Source organism: Scardinius erythrophthalmus (assembly GCF_964197995.2).
Source record: "Scardinius erythrophthalmus genome assembly, chromosome: 21".
Classification (NCBI taxonomy): domain Eukaryota; kingdom Metazoa; phylum Chordata; class Actinopteri; order Cypriniformes; family Leuciscidae; genus Scardinius; species Scardinius erythrophthalmus.
The window spans coordinates 31,358,583-31,383,348 of NC_138241.1; the positions used below are offsets into that span (position 1 = coordinate 31,358,583).

The window sequence follows — 24,766 nt, forward strand, 5'->3', positions numbered from 1 at the left end:
TAACTTGAGAATAAGGCTTGTAAAACTTTGACTTTGTCCAGCTGAACAACTGTGATCACATTCTGTTCACAGCTCGAGCTGTAACTGAAGACATATGATGGAATTACTTTTCAGCACTGTTTGCGATTATGTTTATGATGGTTAAAATATCCCCAATATACCGGATCATTTCCTGTTAAATCATGTGAATATTCCAGGAACAAATGCCCAGAAAGCAGGATTCTCGACCTCTAGATTGTCATTACTACTTCAGCTCTTGCAGAATATAGCTCTAATGTCTATAAGATACCACGAGGAGGGCAGAAAGCCGATAGCACTCACCTTTCTTTACATGTTAAGAGCCCGGTTACATGACACAGAAACACAATCTATACAACAGCGAGGGGGGTCTCTGCAACTGATAACCCTGATAATAGTTTAAATATCCTGAACTCTAGAGCCCTAACATCGGCTACTATTTCACACAGGATGAGTTTTCATGGATAAAACTGGCTAATTTTGCTATACCGTTGACTGATGTTGCTTTAAAAACTGGAATGATGAAAGTTTAGATGCTTTATTTGATTTTGATTTTGGCCAGATAATGTGGAAGCAGTTTGTGGAAAAACTAAGGGCCAGATTTACTAACAGCGCAAACCCACTTTTGGTGTTAAAAAAAAACAACTACTGTCAGGATTTACTAAAAACACACAGTGAAAAATTTGTGGTGAAAAGGCGTGGACAGGGTTATTTTTGCAGCTGATCTTATTGCATATGCATTCATAGGAGTTTCCCATTGTTGAAAACCTTTTTCTTTGTCGAAGCAAGAGACCAGGAGACGTTGGGGATCACGTTCAAACAAAGTTATTCTTTATTGAAGACTTTGCGTTGACGCGGCTGCAGTTCTTCCCAAATCAGTCTAACTAAAACATTATACATTGTAGCTATATACATTCCAAGGGGGAGGGATTACATAGAGGCGGGAACTCTGAATAAAGCATGCAAATGAAGTGGGAACACACCCTACTCTGAGTCCAATTGAATCAGCATAACTATTCACATGCTGATACTGGCCAGGAACTCCAATTCCAAAAGCCATCCCAGAGCCATTAAAGACAATAGGTGAAAGTCAATCAACCTAACGACTCAACGTCTGGGCTCCGAAAGGTGAGAATCAAGTGATCTGACTTATTTAAAACACAATAGAGAAAACAAGTCTGGCAGGAAAGGAGACTCTTTGCTGGAGACTCAATAATCATCTGAAATCAGTCTACTAAACTTTATCAGTTTATATACTATTGCAGTGGAAAAACTAAATTAAACTTTTAATAAAAATGTAATCCAACACTTCCCCCTTTGAGAGTTCTAATAACTCTCACAAAAATACAAATTTATACACTTAAAAGTTAATTCTTGTAACTTGTGTAAATTACAGGCACGTGTAACTTATTCTGTGTTGTGTCCTTGATTTACATGAGTGTCATAGTTCTTCTCCAAACCATAACTGTTGACACATACGACGCAGGGTGTAAAATGTCATATAAACTACATGATTACACAGAAAACCATGTAGCATAAGAGTGGAAGTCTTGAAAGTCCATGGCGCCTGAATAGCTGTGAAGTCTGTTTCCTGTAGAGTCCATTTGTCACGTAGAGTCGCTCTGATGACTCGTCCCTCATGAGGTTTGTTCATGGAAATCTGAGGTGATGTTTTATACCATGATGCTGCTTGTGAAGACATCATGGCATACACACATACCTGTAACACAACAAAACAAAGAAACGGCAGACCAGCTGTATTCATGCATGGACTTTCTTCCATAAGTCGCACATGTTCTGTGTTGATTTTCTGTAATTGCATGTTGACACAGAAACGAACATGCGATTAGGGTCGTGAATTTTCTGCGTTGTGTATTTTTCATTTTCTTTTGTGATAGTTCGTTCAGCAGTGGGTCTGGTTGTCTTCTTGAGGTTGTGGCTTCATATGCAGGTGAGACGTCGTTGCATATGGATTTTTGGAACAGCCATCAAGTGTTTATCTGCACAGAGGAAGAAAGAAAACAAAAGACGACAGAGCAGTATTTGTCCAAACACTAGGGTTGTAGCAGTATTTGTTTAAACACTAGGGCTGTAGCATCTGCTGCGGTTGTTTCATTCTATCCCTATTTCTTAATTGATTTGACACCTATGGATCAGTGAGGTAAGGATGGACTAAATAATGGGGAAGGCCTATGAGGTTGTCTTCACCCTGGATTGGCCCCCGACGCTTGTTGCGTCAGTTCTTTCCAGGGCCCTCACTGAACCGTGTGTCCTATCCTGTTCCTGTAGAACGGGGAAACAACTGTACAGTGTGTGAGAAAAATTGGCACTTCCCATTCTCCAATGAAACATCAGTCTTAATAGACATCATATAGAGCATGGGGGTCTGACTGGAATATTTCTGTGGTATAACATTTTAAGGCTGTGAGGATACTGAATGTCCCTCAAACAAAGGCTGAGACAGTCACTTTCCTTTTTGTTCTATTAAACAAAAATAAGTCTTTCATCTTTGATGTGAGTTACTGGGGAAATTAAGCACTCACAGCCTAAATGGTTAACACGGTATCAGGTTGCCCCACGAGGGGAAGGGTTGCTTCAGAGTAGCAAGCAAACTGAGCAGGAGCTGAGTAACCTTATTTACATCTTTAAAATTCTTTTTGTTTTTTCTACACTCATTTCCAAAATGTCCGTGCTTGCCACAGTAAGAACAACTGGCTTCTCTAGGGCTTTTGCGTTTCTTTGGCTTCTCTGAGTTAACCTTAACAGAAACTGCTGCAATTCTTACTCTCTCTTTGATATCATAATCTCTTTCCCAAATAGTTAAACTATCTAGGTTACTTCTGAGAGTTCTTTTAGCCCACGTAATATCTAGGAATGGCAAGGCTGTTCTGTACTCAGCTACAAGACCATCTGCCCAAATTCGGATTAGAGCTCCTTTGTCAGCTAACACACTTTCGGAATCCTCCACTATTCCACTGTGCGTTACAGCTACCTGACAGAATCGTTCTGTGTACTCACAAACAGTTTCACCCTTCTTTTGTACACAATTGGTAATTTTCGACCAATCGATTTTGGGTCCTAAGATTTTCTTTAGGATTTTCAAAACACCTTCTCTCAAATCGCCTTTACTGACATGTTGCAGTTCGGAAGTAACAGCAGACTCAAAATTGCTGAATTCAGATTCAGTTAGAATTTGTGACATTAGCTGTGTGACTTCTGGCAACGACATGTCATAAAGATGCATTTTACTGAACAATGCTCTTCTAAATTCAGAAAAATTTGTGCGTGCTGAGGGTAAACTCTGGGAGAGTCTATCTATATCCTTCGGACCTAAAGATGTTTTGGCAACCGTTTGTATTTGGACAACAGAAGAGGTCGGAGGAACACTTTTAGTTCCCTGAGATCTTCTCCTAGCCCCACAAACCTGCACTGAATCTACAGGCTGATCAGTTACTGATTGGATGGCTACATTTGTTTCAACGAAAGCTTTTAAGTCAGGATAATTGTTATCAGGCTGACTAACTTCTTCCACATCAGTTTTTTCTGTATCTTTGTTGCGGTTTACTTTCTTAGTCAACGAAGATATTCTAGTATGGAGCTCTTTGATCTGTTTCTCTAGCTCAGAGTTGCGCTTAGACTGTTCTGTAGCTAGGGTTAAACCGAATTCTCTGTGACAACAGATAATGGCTTTCATATCGTTCTTGCGAATACTTGCTCCTAGTACCTTCTTACAATCTTCAATTGACCACACTTTTTCTGGATCAATGCAAAATTTCTTTGTTAAATACAATCTGACTGGCCCAGTCACGATGGAGTCCATGTGCTCTGATAACAAGGATTTAAACTCATTGTCTGTCCATAACGGGCTAGCTAATCCACCTTTCTCCGTTGTGGAAATCAGCCTAGCATTCCTTCTAACCATTTTGTGACTTTCTGTTACCACAAACAAACACTAAAAAGCTTCTCTCTACTGTCTTACAAACAGAGAGTACAATCTTATTAGCACATGAGGCTAAATCTAATTCTAAAGCTAATTCTCTAGCTTACAGATAGGTCTTCTCTAGCAAGAGCATACACACAATATTAACATGTAACTGTTAATCTTCCCTGTCAACAACAGAGGATCAATTTCATCTCTAAAAGAAAACTTTTTTAGAGGCTTATCTTTAGTTAACCAAACTCTACAGCTGTTTGTTAACTACTTCTCTGAACGGCGCAGAGGAAAACATTTGTACTGGTCTGCATTGGTTCTTTTAATGGAGTGAAACTCACCAAGTCTTTCATTTGTAGAGAAAGATTCCGTCTGGAAAAATTCAGTCTTTGAGATCTTTTTGGAGCTTGAAGTTTTCAATCTGGATTCAGAAGATTCAGTCTGGAACTCAGTCAGCTTGGTTGAGATCTTTGAGCTTGAAGTTTTCAAGGTTCCGTCTGGAAAGTTCATTCTTTGTTTAGTTTCAGTTTCTCCATCCGGGTCGCGGCACCAAATGTTGTAAAGTTTTTCTTTCTTCAAAGCAGAGACCAGGAGACAGTTGGGATCGCGTTCAACGGAAGTTATTCTTTATTGAGAACTCCTCTGTACACGGCTGTAGAAACTTCCAACATGATCTAACTAAAACATTATACATTGTAGCTATATACATTCCAAGGGGGAGGGATTACATAGAGGCGGGAACTCTGAATAAAGCATGCAAATGAAGTGGGAACACACCCTACTCTGAGTCCAATTGAATCAGCATAACTATTCACATGCTGATACTGGCCAGGAACTCCAATTCCAAAAGCCATCCCAGAGCCATTAAAGACAATAGGTGAAAGTCAATCAACCTAACGACTCAACGTCTGGGCTCCGAAAGGTGAGAATCAAGTGATCTGACTTATTTAAAACACAATAGAGAAAACAAGTCTGGCAGGAAAGGAGACTCTTTGCTGGAGACTCAATAATCATCTGAAATCAGTCTACTAAACTTTATCAGTTTATATACTATTGCAGTGGAAAAACTAAATTAAACTTTTAATAAAAATGTAATCCAACACCTTTTAGAAGCAAAATTGTATGCGAGGAGAGTATTTCAATGAATCCTGTGCTGCGTTCCAGTCCAAAATTGTCATGCCCTTCACTCGCTAACTTCTCTTCGTCTCGTTCACTCGGATGTACGTCATTGCGAGTGCCCACTACTGGCGGAAACTGCAATGGGCTGAATTGGAACGTCCTAAGCCCTTGGTCACTTGGAATAAGCTGTGGAGTTGATTTATTATTGACATTTTTTTCCCTTTAAGAATTTGTTTAATGCAGCATCCAAATGTTTTCAGGTGTGTTTGGGTTGTTTTAAATTAAAAAAATTATAATTAATATATCAGAGTTGTCTGTGTGGTGGTGATTAGACGAGATATGCGGTGACGTCACAATCGTGTTGCATTTTGGGACATATAGGTGCCTGAAGTGTACCTCGGTCAAAATCGAGGGAACGAGGGTCTGTCCATATAAACTTCCCTCGTCCACTTCAGGAAGTGGAACGCACTTCAAAATGGCGGCAGGGATTCTCCCGAGGGGAAGTGCTTAGGGAAGTTCGCAAGTGCGTGTCTAAAAGTGGACTGGAACGCAGCACCAGTAGCACCTCAATGCAGTCCACAAGATCCAGGGGGCGGGGTTGGATCCACATCCTAGGGGATGGAGATTGGTAGGTTTAGGGGTGGGTTTAGGGATCAGGGGGTGGAGATGGGTAGGTTTAGGGGTGGGTTTAGGGATCAGGGGGTGGAGATGGGTAGGTTTAGGGGTGGGTTTAGGGATCAGGGGGTGGAGATTGGTAGGTTTAGGTATAGGCTTGTTCGACTTCATGCAGCTCTGCGCAGACCGATCGGCGGCTGAATTGAAGCAGTGCATGCCGGTTAGAAATTTTGTCCGACTTGATCCAGCGCCGACGCCACGTGACTGTGACGTATGCCATCAAAGTACTGCGAGAGTGATTCGAGAGTAGCCGGAGAACTCAGCCAGCGCAGCTTCTCAAGAGCGGCTGCACGAGGGCTGATGACGACACAGCTGTTCCACGATTGGCCGGATTCACCGCATGACAATGATCACGTGTGTTGCGTGTTTATTCAAACACCTTTAGTTCCTCTAAAGCTCACAAATCCGTTTTTTATAACAGTGAACACTCATGTAGTTGCGATGTTATATTGTGTCATGTTTATCAAAATAAAACTGATTAAAAAACGTAGACTCCACTTCATTGATAGTAGCTTATGTTGAACTTTATTCTTGTTCAAACAGACGCTGTATGAAGCAGTACATAAAGTATCCAATGAAAATGTCTCTGAAACATTATTTGGCAAATATTGCATTTATTTCACTTCAGCTGTGGAAAAGTATGCAAACACCACGTGAGCGGTCACTACGGGAACCAGAAAGTGTCCGACTTCATGTCTCCGTTTGCAGCTCCTCCCCGCTTGCACACGGCTACTCTCGCCGATCGGATACATCCAGCCGCAGCCGAGATCGAACACATCTTATATGTAAGGTGGGAGGAGTTGGATCTGGATCCAACTCCTCCCCCTGGATTTCGTGTTCTGCAGTGAGGGCCATCTCATGAATCCTGCAAGGTGATTTACTAAGGTTTGCGCTCGTCAATTTACTGGTGTTTGCTCCATTATTTACCGCCCAAAAAAAGCACGTTTTAAACCAGACGCTAACTCGCGCTGCTCTTGATTGATTGTGTTGGTCATTATGGAAATGATCCAGCTGCTTCTGTGCTCTTTAATTTGTGTGTCGTCAGTAGATCATGCGCAGAACTTTCCACTTCCATCTGCGCTGTTTTGGAATTGCGCTCTCATGCTAATCTGCCCTGTTTACTAAATCTGGCCCTAAATGTATTAAACACTGAACAAACTCTCCAATAAACCCCAAACCATAAGTATGAGCAATAGCATCAAAAAGAAGGCCAAACGGTGTTACAAACACAAACTCTCCTGCATGTTCTCATTGCTACACAGATCAGACTGTATTTAAAGAGGCATTAAAACCTCGGCACAATGCCTTTATTCATCGGCCATGGTCACGTGACTGTGGGAACCTGAAAAACCTCTCAGCCAACAGCCAGAGAGAGAAACTTCCATCACCAGGGAACCGACAAAGAGTCGAGCATCACAGGAGTCTCCGAGATCCAAGCCGTTTCTACTACGAATAGCCTAAGGCTGCCACGATTAATCTGCCATATAAATAACTGCGTTTATCCAACTGCATTTTTATTCATACCATCTCAGTTAAATACATTTAAATGTAACAAAAATTACACTGAACATGGAAACAAACATCTGATTTCCCTTTTTGCCAAATATTTTTTAAGTTTAGTGTTTTTTTTCTTTCTCATATTTAAAATATTTAAAAATATAAAATGTTTTCTTCATATTTTGGTGGTTTAAGCAACCTTTTAGGGTCATTAAAAACAAATATACCCTCACTTTTGGCCACTACTCTCTCTCTCTCTGTGTGTGTGTGAGTGTGTGTGTCCCATTATTCAAGTCCAACATTTTTAAACAGAATTATTATGTGATAGATTGTGACTAGTTTACAGTTGGTTTCACTAGTTGAGCACTATTAGAGTTCATGTAACTTCAGTCACTGTTTTCCAGTAACGTCAGTCATCTTGAACTTGTGGTCTATATTTGTACTGGGAGGGGGGTCAGATACGACCTACTGCTGATCCACAAACACACACACTCTCTCCCCTGTGGTCAAAGTCACAAGACCCATCCACGAGATCACGTTTCACCAGCAAACGTATAAAGCCAGGAGAAACATCAATTCATACACCACACAGAATTACCAGCATACTTAAAACTACATTTATGTTTGACATGTTTAAAATATAATAAAAAAGAAATCCTGACAGTTATTTCCTCTTAAAAATGGGACTATTCCAGGAGTAATACTGAAAAAAAAAAAAAAAACAGTGCAAAGCAAGAAACACAATTAAACCTTTCATGAGCCAAATATATCAAAATCACCATGAAATCAAGATACAAAATTCTTATTTTTTATGGAATATCGAAGTATTTAATTCACTTATCTGCGCACATCATTACTTTTTTAAATTGACGTGTCCTCATAATCTTAAATCAAATTAACTTTCCCTCCCTCTTGCAACGACATCAGATCGGATAGCAAACCACAATGATCCAACAACCCATCCAGTCAATTCCCCATGGAAAACATCAAGTCCTGCCCTACATTTTATTTTCTTGTTTGGGAAGCCGTTTCATTCAGATACGTCACAAGAGGGAAGAAAAGACTCAACTTCTGTTTCATGCCCACTTTAAAATCCTGTAAATGTTGACTCCCAGAAAATGCAGAAAGCCAGCCGGTCACATTTTTGTTTGCTGTTTTTAATGCTTAGGGTTGAGGATTTTAACAGACCACTAACACTAACTACTAGTCTTTAGCACTTGTTACTTGTTGTTCAAGTAAATGAAACATGCACTGATATATTGTATACCTACATGTCAAGTGACCATTAACCAACATCAGAAAACCGTGAACATGAGAATGTGTTGTTAAATTATTGCACTATTAACTTAAAATGTCAGGGGCACTGACAAAAACTTTTGGGAAACATCCCTGCTATGAATGTGCAAGTAATTTTGTAGTTAAAGTGCTCTAGAAAAAATTCGAACAATAAATTAATAAATTAACTCTAAAATAAATTAAAAGGTACGTGAAACATTTATTTGCTTTATTTACAAATAAAACAAGTTTTAAATAAAAAATTTAACAACATGAATTTATGAAAATGCAAGATTTAAAAAATAATACTAATAGTAATCAAGGCTAAATTCAACTGGAACTTACACTGAAATTACTTTGAAAAAAAGTATAATGCACCCTGTCATGGTATATTTAGGGGCAGTTTACACCATTTTCAGCTAAAAACTGAAGAAAAAAATAATTGCCCATTGAGTTTTGGGAGTCTGAAAACGGATTTCAAGGTGCACGTTTTTGAAAATTATAAAGATATTGTCTCTGTTTAAACAAAAATGTGAGACAGAAACGTAAAAACGGTGACGTGATGCGCATGCGTATTAGGTGTTCGGTCTATAAGCGTGTCGTTTTTTTTTTTTTTTTTACAAAGTGACGTCGCCAACTACTGGCCTGGCAGCAGAATACAGCGTTTTTAGTCGTTTTCGCAGATCAGTGTGAAAGGGGATCATTTTAACAATGTTGCGAAGCGCAATGCGTTTTTGTGACACACTCCACTAACTTCATAGAAGACGGCAGAAAGCAGCATCATGTTTGTTTTCTTCATTTTCTGTATGACCATAAATGACAGTATTTGAAGTTGTTTCCGCTGTTATAATAAGAGGGGTACTGTGCAGACGCCATCATCCAGATGTGCCAATCGCCGGAGCTAGGCAGAAACAGACTACAGGAGTTTTATTTTTCATAATTCTATTTATTTTGTACATTTATAGCCTAACACAAGAGATACTTCTCAGTTTTGTAGCTGATTGTGATCAAGTAACTTAAAAAAAAAAAATCAGCCCTACAAAAAAAATAGGACCTATGCAAGAGTGCCTTGTGTTCACTGCTTAGTGCTGAGTACGCTAAAGGAGGCTGTACAGTACCAACTACCTCAGGGAGGACAGGGAGGTGGAACAAACTGTAATTTGCACTAATGTCTGTTCAAAATAAATGAACAGAAACCTGAGGATTTGTTGCTTTTTCCTGTTGACTTCTGTGTACCAATACATCTCTATAGGCACCATGCAAAACCACATTTCATTCAAACAGAACATAACACCGATAAGGTCCAAAAGATGATGGATTATTTCATGACTTTTGAAAAAACAGCCTGTTTTATCCATGATGATGTGGAAACACATCAAAGCTGTGCCGGGAAAAACAATAAGGCGGAGAAAGTGAGGTTTAAAAACAGCCAAAATAAATGGAGCCAGCTTTCTGAATACCGACGAGAACAAAAGAGGGTGATAGAGTGTCTGCCACGTAAAGGTCAGACAGGATTTAAGCATGACCCCGTCTTTTCAACCGGTGAAGAGCTGCATTGCAGAGAGAGCAGCTGCGGGTGGCAGGCCTTGATAAGGCCGTGTGTGTGTGTGTGTGTGTGTGTGTGTGTGTGAATCTGATAGAGCTTCATGCTGCTGAACGGCTATCTGCTTCACACAGACCTGTGAAGGTTGTTGCCTCAGTGACGGACATTAGAGAAGGATGCAGGAACCATTTGAGAGAGATGAGAGCTTTCACCATGACAACTGACACAGATATGCCTAATGTGCCAATAATCCACTTTACTAACACAAGTAAAGTACTTTCCTCTAAATATACTTTTCCTTGAAATGTAAACAGAAGTATGAGGAGAAAACACGTTCAGAAATCATATTTCCACATCTGCATATACACTACTGTTCAAAGGTTTGGGGTTGCTAAGATTTGCTACGATTTGTTTAGGTTTTTGTAAGAAGTGCTCACCAAGGCTGCATTTTTAAACATAATATTGTGAATTATTATTGCAATTTAAAATAACGAATATATTTCAAAATGTAATTTGCTCCTCTGATTGCAAAGCTGAATTGTCAGCATCATTACTCCAGTCTTCAGTGTCACATGATCCTTCAGAAATCATTCTAATATGCGGATTTTCTGCTCAGGAAACATTTCTTATTTTTAATCGATGTCGAAAACAGTTGTGCTGATTAATGTTTTTGTGGAAACAGTGATATATGTTTTCTTTGATGAACAGAAGTTCAAACGAGTAGCATTTATTTGAATTAGAAATCTTTTGTACAAATTTTTTGTAATATTATAAATGCTATTACTGTCACTTGTGATCAATTTAATATGGAGGCTAGTTTCCGCTACGTAATAAAAAAATACATACACAAGGAAATTGCTTACATTTCGCAATTCAGACTTATAACTCGCAATCGCAAATGTCACAATTCTGAGGGGAAAAAAGTAAAAATGCCAGAATTGTGAGTTTATATGAGAATAAAAAATAATAAAAAAAACAGAATGGCAAGATAAAAAGTCAAAATTAGCATTTCATTATTTTTATTCCGTGGCGGAAACAAGCTTCCATTATTTAATGCATACTTGTTGAATAAAAGTATCAATTTCTTAAAATAAAAAAATTACCGACCCCAAACTTTAGAATGGTAGTGCATGCATACTAACATCTAAAATATTCTAGCATCTTGCTGTCGAGTGGAAGGACAGATTTGCTAGTGTGTGTGTCACATCATTTTCTAGTTCATTTTGCAAGCGCTGGCCCTCAGGCAAACAGGACAGTCTCAGTGGAAAAACATGGACAAGGTCAGGACACCGAACAGCTCGACTCCACGCAGTGACCCAATGCATGATTACTGAAATGAGAACTTGTCCACGTCATTTACCAAAAAATGCTCTATATTTAGAAAATCTGCAATTATAGGGAATATACAATATTTATGACCCATGAGGGTCAATCTGTAAAAACTGACCACAACAACAGTGTCATTATAAACTTCTCCAGGACACAGTCCTCCTAGCTGGGTTCATTAAAAGTAAAATCTCATAATACTCAAGAATCAACATCACACAAGTCATGTGGCAAAAAGCTTCGTTGAGCTTTTCCAAAACCATCCAGTGACTTAGTCAGGTGTGCAAGTCAGATCAAACAGGCAATCATGCCTCTTATGACTTTTTTATGACTGTTTTACTATTAATATTCTGGAGTCAATACAAGTTAAGCTGTGTTTGTTGATTAACTCAGAAAATAAACCCCAATCATACCACATATTGTAAAACATACAACAATGGTAATGTAATGAGCATACTATTATCTTATTAAGTCAAAATGTGTTGACATAACACTATTTTTTTCATCTGTAAACTGGTAAACCCAGTAACATTTGAAATCACATGAAAGATACAAAGATAACAAAAATGCTAAGCCAAGATTTCCATCTATGCATAACCAGAAGTAATCCCACCGCTTAAAAAGAGAATTTAATCAACTTAACAGCTCAAATAACATACATTTGTGTGCAAGAAGTGATATATAAGCACTTTGTATAGCCTACTTTATAATATGAAATTACAAAATGCATTTATGCCACATTCAACAGAAAACAAAAAGCATTTCACAGATAAAGTAACTTATTTAATGTTACTTTCTGCTCACATAACTTACTCTTATATAGAGCTGGTAAGTCCCGCCCCTTCCGCTAACCCCGCTGGACCTCTAGGTTGAAAAATCGTCAATGCAAGTGAATGGGAGAAAATAATTATTTTTTGGTCCTGTTTGAATTGTGCCATGAATGTGAACATATGTTGTCTGTGAATTTTTTATATAATCTTTCGTGTAAAGAATGCTACAATTTAGCGGGTAGAAGTTTGATACGGTTAGACTTTGTGTGAGAGCACTTTGTGGACTACAACTCTTCGCTGCTTTCGACGCGTTTGAAACGTCACCACCACTCGCACACGGACACTAGCTCACGGATCCCGCTAAACATGGCTGTGTCTTTGGTGCACTTCACCGCCTTCTTTCAGGGAGAGGACAAAATCGTTGAGGTTGGCGAAAACCACGGGTAAGTCAACTTTATGGGGTGACGTCACATAGGCGACATGTAGTCTTTCTCGTTATGTCTTTTCCACAACTGCTAGCCGAAGAATCTGTCAAACTCGTAACATGAAAAATTATATAAAAAAAAAAAATCGCAGACAACATATGTTCATATTCATGGCACAATTCAAACGGGACCAGAAAATAATTAATTTCTCCCATTCACTTGCATTGACGATTTTTCAACCTAGAGGTCCACTTGGGGTTTTACGGATGGGCGGGACTTACCAGCTCTATAGCAGCCATTCAAGAAACAACATGCTAAGCTTAGTATCTACACACAGCCCGAGACCACATTAAAAATAACGTAATTGTGCGTAAATGTCAATTCTGTCAAATATTATTTTGTCCATAATAAAAAAACCATTTTAATAACTATTGTCAATAATGATATTATCATGTATGTTATTGCTGCTGTAGTATAATATAGTTAGCCTACTAGAATTGTGTCAAAATTGGAAAGAATATAAAAATCAGTTCTACATATCGTTTTCAATTATTAACATATTGATATTTAGAGTAGGGCTTGGTAAACAAGTAGGCTAAATAAACAAAGGAGTAAGACTGAATCAAAACAAAATGAAAAGGCCAATTCAAGGTCACGCCCCCTCGCTAAAGACGTCACATCGTGTAAATAACAGACATCTCTATTTAAGAGCATAAACGCTCTAAACCGGTAAGCAATCACTCAGTAGCTACTATATATTGTTCTTTAAGAATATTTATAACTATATAAAAGCATATATATGTGGATATATAGTGACTGGCTGCTTATGTAGCTGGCATTAGCCGTTTGTTTACATTATATTTCTTCCACTCACCTGTCCACAATCTGCTGCATCACAACCGCTCCCTCGTCTGCCATATTTACATGAGTCCTCACACTTGATTAGTGACTGAAAACTAAACTATGATGATAGTTTAATAGAGATTTAATCGTCAGGCCGCAGTGAATCGTAACGCCGTGTTAAACACGCATATGAACACCTAACTGACATCAAGCAACAGCTGGAATCCGATTATAAACCATTTAAATTAATTATTACAAACTGATCTGTTAATGAATATTCATAGATGTCTGTATTTCCAGAAACACGCAGTGACTCCATTGACTGCGCGTGAGAAAACGCGAGCGGACGCAACACCGCGCATGTGCGAGCGTTAACTTCACTCTCGCGAGGCTACATATGCACTCTGGGACGTGTAGTCTTCCTTACGTGTAGCCAAAAATATAAAAATTTATGTTCTCGCAGAGGCAGGCAGCCCAGAGCAAGAGGGACTACGCCTGCTGGAGCAACATGAAGATACATATTTGGCTTCAGAATACCTCGTACTGTGGTAAGAAGAGTCAGCATATTTCAGTACAATTTATAGCCTATATGATTTCATATTTTATTTAACATGGCAAAGAGCATCTAAAAATGATAATGTTATTGGTTAGAGCTTAATTCATTTCCCATTTCATATAGCATTTGATTAGGAAATTATAAAGTGTAGCCTATTGCTGAGGTGTTTTGGTCCTTACTTTTTTCTTTTATTGAGTTCATTCTTACAATGAGACTTGAATTGACAAGCATTTTCTGTATTTCATATTAAATTATTTTTTTAGTATAGAGCTGTAATTTTAGTTCATATAGGCTATTTCATAAATGTCCAGTATGACGGGGTGAATATGGAGCCACATAGCAGATTTGCATGCTTTTGTTGTGTTTATTTGAAAATTATCTTGATATTTTAAATGATACAGTCTTAGATTATGCCTAAAAACCTGACAATGTGAAAGGCCATGCGAATGCTTCAGACTGTGTTCTTTCATCACTTGAAGGTCATTTTGATGTAGTTTTGTTACACATGCAAACATAGTCAGTGTCACAAAATCTGTCTTAATATTGGGTTATAAAATTAATATATCTGGTTCTGGCTTCTTTTTGTTCAATACAGCATTCTAGCCATGCTAAAAGCCACAATTTAGCAACATCTATGAGGCCAAACACAATGTTTTTGTTGTTAAGCAACAAAAACAGATTGTTTTTGTTGCTTAACAACACTCTACATCAGGTAGTAGGAATTTCTCCTAAGCATAAGGATGCTTAATTCTTCGTGAATTTACTTAATAAAATAAATAATTAATATTTTAATATTTAGTAATCAATTTAAAAGCCAAACACTTTTGATCGTATTTGGACTACAGCCTAAACAAGGGCTGATAAATACTGTTATTTGCATGTTAGTGTCAAGCTTTGCAACGTCATGTGTTCAATGGGTGTAGTGAGCGCAAAAAAAAAAAAAAACTACAATTCCCATAATCCCGCAGTGCATTAGCCATGCGCCGCAGTCAATCAGCTGTTGAGGCGACTGCAGAAGGGCAGCTCATCTGTCATATCAAAACCCAGGCGAGACTAACAGAAATAGTCTTATTTACAGAATCCCAAAAGGTGAACGACAAGGTAAAGTCTGATTCATGTACGGCAAGAAAAAGGCAAGCAAAAGAAAAAAGAAATCAATCCGTCAGATGCATGTTATCTGTTTAATATGAGTTGTGTGCGCGGATTAAAGTGCTGGATTTGATTTCTTTCCCTTTCCAATAACCCGATGCATTTTAGAAATGCATTATAATATACATGCATGTGCTGTGAGGGTCTTATTTACTGTCATTTAGCTGGTCAGCGCGTGCTCTGATGTGATGGTTTCTATTATGACCTTGAATATGCAGCGAAACGAGGATTAACGGACGGAATATTTGGCAGAAACGCTCTTCATCTTGTTACGATCGTCTATTCTGATTAAAATTTGATTAAAGGTTGAGTTCATAAATCCATCAGGCTCGCTGAATCTGCCGCATTCTCGGCCTGTTTTTCTTGGGAATATTTGGCATCGTAGAAACCCTCAAGAGGTATGTTGAAATTGATGTACTTTTTCATACGGTTGAATAAAATCTCTTTTCCTTCGATCTGTTTTGCTTATCAGCGTATATAGCTACAGATATGATAGCCCTTCACAAAATAGGTAAACTTCGTAATAGCCTACTCGAAGGGTGCAAAATAAAAATATGTCTCAGATATGTTTGTGATACAGCCAGATGAAGTGGAAAAACTTCCAGAGCTGTTATTGGGATTTCTGTTGCGTATGTTTTGTGCAGCATTACTGGGTGTAACCCAAGATCCTGCAGCAAATATAACCTAGTTGCTGAGCTGTGCCATGGACGGTTGTACACCATCCAAGCAAAATGTCTAAACATACACGTTGCAAACTTATGCTTAGAACTGTAGGCTACATGTTTTTCCCTTTGCATTTTGTGTTTATATGTAACAAGCCTATACTTTATTGATTGCATAAACACACAAAAATAGCTTAGTCTGCATTACAAACAAGATACACAACAATTTGCACTGCATATACATTACAATAGACAAATATGTATAACATTTTAGACATCATATGGACATTAAAAGGGATAGTTTGCCCAAAAATGGACATTCTGTTATCATAACTCACCCTCAAGTTCCCCCAAACTCGTGTGATTATATTTCTTGCAGTAAACAGTTTCTGACTGTCCCTTTAAGTAGGTTACACAACAACACATTGTATTGCCTGACACAATATGCACAAAAGCTACTAAAGCAATTATATCCCTAAGCAATTATATTACATAGGGATTCACATCAAGTATCAGCACTTGTGTGATGCATTAAACCACCAGTCAGGTTTTACATTTTTAAAATAGCAGAGAATATTTTAGTAGCAAAAGTCTTCGCAGATGTTGGATGTATTGAGGAGTCTTATGGCACAAGCTACACTCTTAAAAGTGAACTGCAATGCTATTTTTCTCGTTTATGTTTGTGAATAAAACAGTTAACCTTGCTGAAGGACGCTTCTGTATTTATTGACGTATGCAAATTGAGGGGCGGGGCTTATGAAAAGAAGAAAAAAACAGGAACAAGAATCAGTTTCTCATTTCTGTCTGGAGTTCCGGTGAGAGAAAAACGAGACGTGGCGAAAATTGTTGAATATATCGGTGACCTCCGAGCTTTTCTCCTTTAGTCGTGTTGGGACACATGAGTAAACCCGGAGTACTGACAGATCCCGGGCTGCTGCTGCTGCTGCTGCTGATACATGGCTGATCAGGGGCTCATTAATAATAATAATCCCAGCCCGATCGGTGTGATCAATAATAACTGATCATCTGTGTTTCAGCTCAAAACATGCAGGATGATTTACTGATGGACAAAAGCAAAGCTCAGCCTTACCAGCACCAAGACCCGTCAAATACAGAGCCTCCATCCACCCCGACCCCCTCCGAGCCTCCGATCCTGGACGAGCAGAACCACGTCGGTCACTCCGAGCGGGTCGCCATGGAGTCTCCGGTTTTACCGGGTTTGGGTTTCCCTCAGGATTCCTCTCTCTCCCCGTCGTTCGGCAGCACTTGGTCCACAAACACTGTGGACGAGGGCTATTTCCAAGGGATTCCGTCGGTAAACGGCACGATGCTTTTTCAGAACTTTCCCCATCACGTCAACCCGGTGTTCGGAGGTAGTTTCTCTCCGCAGATGAGAAGATCACCGATGAGTGTGAACCAGAGGAACCCCTACAGCCACCAGACCCTCATCAATAAAGTGTCCACGTCGTCCGCTTCTTCGTCCGCCTGGAATAACCACCAGAACGCGGCGTGGAGCTCCGCGGCGAACCCCTGGAGCGGCAGAGACCCGCGGCAGAGAGCGCTCGGGCTGGGCGTCCCGTCTCCGCTCAACCCCATCTCCCCGACGAAGAAGCCCTTCCCGAGCAATGTCATCGCGCCTCCGAAATACCAGAGACCCGGAGCCATGCAGAAACCCTGGATGATCTCAGAGCCTCCGGAACCCTTCAGAACCGACAACAGCAACAACATGCTGCCATTTCAGGTGAGATTATTCAGTAAATATAGACATAATGCATCATCATAGAAACAAAACGTAATTATTGACGGATTTTTTTTAGTTGTAATAGTTGGAAAACATGTAGCCTATCATCATGATTAATTATGGACATATTGCCTCAAAATATTAATAAAATAAAATGTGTAGTCATAGGCTATATGGTCATAAAACAGTTTAAAGGCATAGCTTTATCATAAATAATAGACCTTTTTAAAATTGTATCATTATAATCATAAAACTATTTAAAGATAATACAACACTGCAAAGTTTTTTATTTACATGAATGTCATTTTATTGTTTCTATTTATGAAGGACTTGACTAAAGTGAACGAATTTATATCCTACTTTTTATGTATACTCTTTATACTTTAACAGAAATACCAATAAGTCTGATATCTCTAATACATTTCTTTGACTGTAAGGAAGAGTTGTTCTGAATTATTTTCCAGCTGTATCTATAAATGTCATTGTAAGGTGGAAGGGTTCAAATTCCCATCAGAGGCTCTCCTGCAGCGCGTTTGTGGGCGTTTAAAGGAAACACCACTCGAATCTGATTGGTGCTTGTCGAGTGAGGGGGAGGGGCCTGCGCTGCTGTCATGAACGGAAACGTAGCATATTCTCACATAGAGGGCATTGATATTTTTGTATTAACAATGCTGAATTATTTAGATCTGAAAACTGCTTCTGCTCTATTCGATATAATGTTTTTCTTCATAATTGGCAGGAATTCATTATTTATGCTCATACATTTTTTGATGAGTCATGCGTCAATTGACACTAAATGAACTTTAGTACAAACTATCTAAACTCTACTTTGACATTTGTGACAGAAATACTGGGCATGAGAAGCAATTAAAGGAGCAATTTTATTTGCGTTTATTTTTAAAATTGTTTTAACTTGAACTGTCTTTGAGCATGTGAAGGTCATATTGTTAATGGATCATTTCTGTTTTCAGTTATTTTAGTGAATGTTGTGTTTGTTTTGAATGCACATTGTATTAGCCTAGAACACACATATATCCATTCCACTCAACATTGGGCAAACGCTTATTAACCAAACACTGTTTTTTTCTCATGACAAGTGTTACTTTGAGTCTGATTTCGTGCAGTTTTGCCCACAATGCTATCAGTTTCCTGATATTGTACATCACTGCATGAGTTCCTTCAACGCATACACAATACCATCATTAAAAACAAATCAAGGAAGTTTGATGCCTCCATTAGAGTTAAAATGTAAAGTGTTTTTCTTTTTCTTTTTCAAAGCAAAGTAAAAAAAGAAATAAAATAAATGTAACATATTTGATAGACTACAGGTTTAGGAAGGAACGTATGTAGTTTCTAGTTCAATATATAAAGTATGCAAGCAGGCTACCGCAATAACAAGATGTGGCATGTGTGTGTGTAGTTGTTTAATGCTGAAATATGTGTGGCTCGTGTCTGATAGTGACTGAAGTGAGGAGCTCAGCGTTTTGATTGCTCATGCTTTTCACAAAGTGGGCAGATTTTTATCTGGAACCTGAGAGGGGAAATATCGCTTTTTGAATGCTCAGCCAGTTGCGTGACAATAGACTCGATGTGCAAACAATGTGCTTCCCTCAGTTGGCCTCTGCCCACTGCCGTATTCATCCGCACACTTTCACCGGCTCACGCTCTCTTTCACTTTTCCTTTATTCTCTTGCTCATTCTCTTTAACTTGTTTAATTGCTTTCACAGTGGACTGGCAATCTCATCTGATTTGTGTTTGACTAGCAGGGGGGCAGGAGAAACATTTAGGTAGAGATGACGATGCAGATTAACCATCTTCATTAGTAGACATGTGGAACAGCACAAAAATTGAAATTCACAGCGCTTTTGATCAAAAAATAGATAACGCTGAGTCGTTATCTAATGCTGTGAGTTTAAACACTGGCCACAAACTGACAGGATGCCTAGTCTATTCACAGACGTCTGATGAAACTGACTGCTGACTAAACTCACCATTTTCGGTCGGGTTGGCTGGTTTACACAGATTCAGAGTCTGAATGAAGGTTTTTACCAGTCTGTCTGGAAACAAAGTTGCTTTAATAACGTGTAGCACTTTTGAGGAAGAATTAATCTCTTCAGTTTTGTTGGATTTGATCATTTTCAAGCAAATGTATACAAGGAATAATCCACTTTATTTGTCTGTGAAATATGTATTTATTTTTTTTGAGAGAAAGAAATTCTGATCACAAGTCTACACACAATTTCCTTTAATTTCTTTAGTCATTTATAGACCTGTGCTATTTTAGTATTATTTATATGCTATTATATTATTTATTAATGTTTAAAAATATCCTTTATTTGTATATTTTTAAACAAAAAAAAGTAAGCTAAAACTACAAAAAATTTGCCTTCATTTCATTTTTCTTCATTTTTTAAGCTTTATTTTTATAAAAATTTGAGTGATTTTAGTACATCAACTTATTTCAGTTAGCTCCGAAAGTAACATTTCTAATTTTCTAGTTTATTAAGTTACATTTTTTCATTTTAGAAAAAACAAACAAAAAAAATAGATTAAATTGCTGAAAATAATTTTTAATAGTTTTAGTTTTATTTACCAGATACAACACTGTCATGGACTGGAAACACAATGAATGAGTTGTTTCACACAAGTTTATTTTGATGATTACAGATTTATCCAGTTTGAGGCTCTGTTTACGCCTGGTATTAAGATGCATTTTTGTCGATCGGATCACAAGTGGACAACGTTAAATACAGGTGTAAACGGTGTCTAAAATGTTTTGAGCTTGTCCACTTTTGACCACTTCCAGAGGTAGTCGAAAACGCATTCGATTGGATTGCTTTCGTGGTGTAGACGCTCATGTGGTCGAATGTGTTTAAACAGCTGCAAAAGACCGCCTACTATCTACCAACTGACTTAATGCGTTAACATTATGGGAAGCGCACTAGCAAAATGTTTTTTAAATTTTGATCGGCTGAAGATCCAAGTTTGGTTTGAAGACGAAAAACGTACCAAGCACAATGTTCTCTCACCATTCCTGATTTCTAACACACACTTGCCCTTGCATCTGTCAGAGCAGAAACAAAAGCTGATGCTCTCCGTATGTTTTTCCGTCGTCAACGGGTGCGTTCATATGTAAATTGTGTGAGCTTATTCGTCTATTACATCGAAAGATCTGAAAAAGCCATACATTTACTCACCCATAAACCCTCTCTTCGAAGAAATCAGGACAGAACTGGTTGAAAGTGGACAAAGAGACGGATTAAAACACCAGGTGTAAACGGGAATGTGTCTCCCTCGTCTACTTGTGATCCAATTGACCAAAATGCATCTTAATACCAGGTGTAAACAGGGCCTTAGATCAGGGGTCGGTTTCACAAAGCTATTTTAGACCGGCCTATAGTGTTAGAAAAGTCTAAAATTTGCTCATAGACTAGTCTAATGCAAGTTAGACCGTTTCACAAAAATAAAGACTGACTTAATTTAGACCAAAAAAGTTAAACACCTTACCCCCAGGCTAACTTAGGTCTAAGACTCTATGTTACCTTGGCAACCAGCAGTAACAATCAGTTACATTACAAACAGCCAAAAGAAAAGGGAAAATGGCTCATAATTTAAACATTTCTTCTTGTTACTACATTCTCTGCTAAATTTACCAAGTAAAATGTCCTTGTAACTGTTATACTCCTCCAACAAACACATATTTTCCGCTGGGGTAAACTGCACGGTTGAATGCGCTTACTCGATCCGCCATGTTTTTTGTTTTGAAAAGTGTCTTTTACCCAGAATGCATTGCAGTGTAGTCCTACTTAAGATAGTCAGAGTCTTAAGTGCTTTGTGCAATGGTCTGATTTTGATGTCTATCTGAAGTCTGACTATCTACTATATCTAAGCCATAGTCAAAGTCTATCTTTGTGAAACCGGCCCCTGAACTCAGCCCTAACCCCTGGACTAATTTGAAATGGCGGTTTTGTGGCTCATCTTTATCTTAACCCCTTCCTTCTGTCTTTCAGGAACGGAATCGACCCTTTGACCCGTTCAGCTTGCAAACTTTGGAGAATTCCTTAATGGACATGATTATGACCGACCATGACAAAGGTAAACATCACCCTGCCGCTGGCCCACCAATGACTATCGCTGATATTTTATGGAGGAATCATTTTGCAGGTTAGGACTATTTATACATCCATGCTTGTGCTTTTAGCTTCTAATGATAAAAAGTATTTGGTTAATGTCATATTTGTTTATTTTGGTGCATTTTTCTGCCACTATAGCATATGATGAAATGTTTTATTATGTTGATGATCGCTTTCAATAACTGCTGTCTTACCAGCAAAATATGTCAAAAACATTATTAATAACAATATCACTACTATTCAAAAGTTTGAGGTCAGTAAATGTCTTTTTAGAATAACTTAATTTATTCAGATTTTAAATTGGTCAAATGTGACATTAAAGTCATTTACAATAATTACCATTTCAAACAAATGCTGTTCTTTTGAACTTTCTATTTATCAAAAAAAAATGCATCATGGTTTCCATTAAAATATTAAGCAGCACAACTGTTTTCTACATTGATAATGATCAGAAATGTTTCTTGAGCAGCAAATCAGCATTAGAATGATTTCTGAAGGATCATGTGACACTGAAGACTGGCATAATTGGCTGCTGAAAATTCAGATTGCCATAAAATAATAAACTACATTTTAAAATATATTAAAATAGAAAACAGTTACTTTAAATAGTCAAAATATTTCACAATATTACTGTTTTTCCTGAATTTTTGATCTAATGCAACCTTGGATAGGCAAACCTTTGAATAGTAGTCTAAATAATACAAATATATTCAGATGTTCAAATGTTTGTCAAATTTAATTATTTGTATTTTAGGTTTTTCACGTCTATTACCATATTCAGTGATTCTGCACAGACCATTTGCTGAAGGGAAAGTTTAGTTGTTCTGATCTGTTGTGGGAAATTCTCTCATAAGTTGTTTTGAGATCACACTAGACTCTCAGGGGACACCAGGAGAGATGGCTTTCCTCTCGCAGACAATGGAAGCGTGTGATTGTGTAAAAAGCAGGTGAGGGAAGTTGTTTTTATGTGCTGAAAGCATTGAGGCCCGTCTCAGGTGTGGAGCTGTTTTTCCAGATCTGGGTTGGAGAAGAGATGTGAATCTGGCAGTTGTAGGATCTGGATTCTTGAGTGATCACTCCTGGAGGTGAGCAGGAGGTAGAGCAGAAACTCCTGACTGACCAGACACCCTGGCAAACTGCTCACCTCAAGCAGATGTCAGTGAAGTAGGCTCATGTACAGAAAGAGAGATGGGAATCATTTGTATCACAACTTTCTAGGAACTTCCAGAAGTTCCACTTAAATTTCTAAAGAAATCTTTTCCTATCCTACATCTGCACGAGGAGTGATAGCTCCTCATGTGTGTGTTTGGGAAATGTGGTGGTGAGTCACTGCAGTTTTGGCATCTTCCTGTCACGTTGGTTTTGATTAGGTTACTAGAGGTCATGAGCAGATAAATGGTCCTGTAAAACAGGCTCCTCATTCCAAATCAGTGTGTTGTTTGTCTCTAATCTTTGGTTTTCTTAAAGTCAGCCGGAAACATAAATTGCGATCGTCTTTTCTTACCTATTGTGATGCTTATCTGAGTGATACAACTTCTCGAATGAAAAAAATGGTGGACGATATGGCCAAAAATATGATCACGACATTTTTTTCCCATATCATACGATATCGATATTCAATTACAATTAATGGGGAAGGAAATGCTCTCCACTTATTTGTTTGACCTTTAGAATGAATGTAAACATCACAATTAAACTCCACAGAAAAGCTACCTTTTAATTTAGGGCCCCATGAAATCCTTTTTTATTTTTTCCTAAATTCTGTGTTTTCCATTTTATTACATTTTTTTTCGGATTCTGTGTTTTATGATTTAATACAAATTTATATAAACTTTAACAATTTAATCAAGCTTTTAAAATGTAATCAAATGAAATATAACAATTAATTTACAGCAAAACATTGCATTTTTATTTTTTGTTGTTGCACAACAGAACTGTATACATTTCAAACATAGATGAAATATCTTGGTTGTATGGTATCCCTTAGAAATAATAATATTATTACATTACATTTAGTGATATATTTCTGTCATAATTTCTTGAAGTTAAACCAAACCTTATTTTGACGGTTTATCATGAAGATCTTTCAGTGTGTACTATTTGATGGTAGTTTTTCTCAAATAAAATGGTGAAAAGCTTGTGAAGTGACTCTCAAAGCAGTTCTGGAGATGAAGTTTGTGTGTTCATGTCCTCACTCCTCAAATATTGAGACAGCAGACGTTGAAAACACAGTGAGCGCCACATGCGTAGGAGTTTGTGTATCAGACGAAAACGTATCAGACAAGCAGAAATCACATATTAGCGACATTAACTATCTGGCTGTTGTTGCATTTATTTCTGCTGTGTGATTGGCTGTTAGATTCATCCATATTATTGAGTAAAAATGACGAGCTTATCGTAGTTATCAACGTAAATTCTATCACAATCTAGGCTGCATCTGAATTGGACGGTTCTGTTGGTTTTGCTACAGACGTTCTCAGGTCTGTGGGTCTTCTGAGGAGTTTTGTGCCGGTTAACACTTCTGAATCCACATTAATCTGATTGAAGTCGTAGGAAATGTTGTGTTTTGAAATGCAGAACAGAGTAATCTTCATCCGAGCACACATGACCACAGCCTCTCTCTCTTTCTGAGGTCCCAACATTGACACACACACACACACTCAATCACAAAGATGCCTTTGTGCCAGCACACATGCACAGATTTCTTTTGGACTTCTCACATGATCTGTCTTGTGTAACTGTGAGCAAAGGTTTGAACCAAATCGGTTCCTGCACGTCATAGGTTTTGAGAAATCTTCCTAAGCTTGACTGATACTGTGGTAGCAGTCACAGCTTGGCAGCAGCCGCAGTCTGACTTCATTATGCTCAATAACTCAGCCATAATGATCAAACTGAACTAGCTGATGAGAGGAATATATTCGAGGATACAGTTTCTGCACATATGCACAACTCGTTTGACAGGGTGACTTGTAATCTGGGTTGTCAGAGCTCATTTTGACCCTGTAAGCCAAAGTTGAGACTGTAACTAAGATCATGATGCAAGTTGTTTGTCAAGCCTGGGCTGGTGTGACACTTTGCACATTGACATTGATAAAAGTGTCT

At 38.2% G+C, this 24,766-nt stretch overlaps 2 protein-coding genes across 7 annotated transcripts in view; one reads left to right on the forward strand and one right to left on the reverse strand.

Moving 5' to 3' along the window:
• marchf5 (membrane-associated ring finger (C3HC4) 5) overlaps nucleotides 1-13,792 on the reverse strand; it is a 30,110-nt gene extending 16,318 nt beyond the window's left edge. For both annotated transcript variants that reach the window (XR_014029022.1, XM_081350216.1), the window contains exon 1: nucleotides 13,454-13,792. Coding sequence is in view for 1 of the 2 variants with exons in the window: in XM_081350216.1 (XP_081206342.1) it covers nucleotides 13,454-13,497 (44 nt within the window). In the remaining variant the exon portion in view is untranslated. The remainder of the gene's footprint in view (nucleotides 1-13,453) is intronic.
• Nucleotides 13,793-13,858: 66 nt separating this feature from the next.
• Nucleotides 13,859-24,766, forward strand: part of cpeb3 (cytoplasmic polyadenylation element binding protein 3) — a 35,910-nt gene continuing 25,002 nt past the window's right edge. Inside the window, exons 1-3 of one of the 5 annotated variants that reach the window (XM_081350211.1) lie at nucleotides 13,859-13,970; nucleotides 16,827-17,530; nucleotides 21,542-21,695. In XM_081350211.1, coding sequence (XP_081206337.1) covers nucleotides 13,874-13,970; nucleotides 16,827-17,530; nucleotides 21,542-21,695 — 955 coding nt within the window. In that variant the 5' untranslated portion in view covers nucleotides 13,859-13,873. Of the gene's footprint in view, nucleotides 13,971-14,956; nucleotides 15,112-16,826; nucleotides 17,531-21,541; nucleotides 21,696-24,766 lie in introns of those variants that run through there. The other 4 variants (XM_081350212.1, XM_081350213.1, XM_081350215.1 and 1 more) reach the window with 4 other exon arrangements.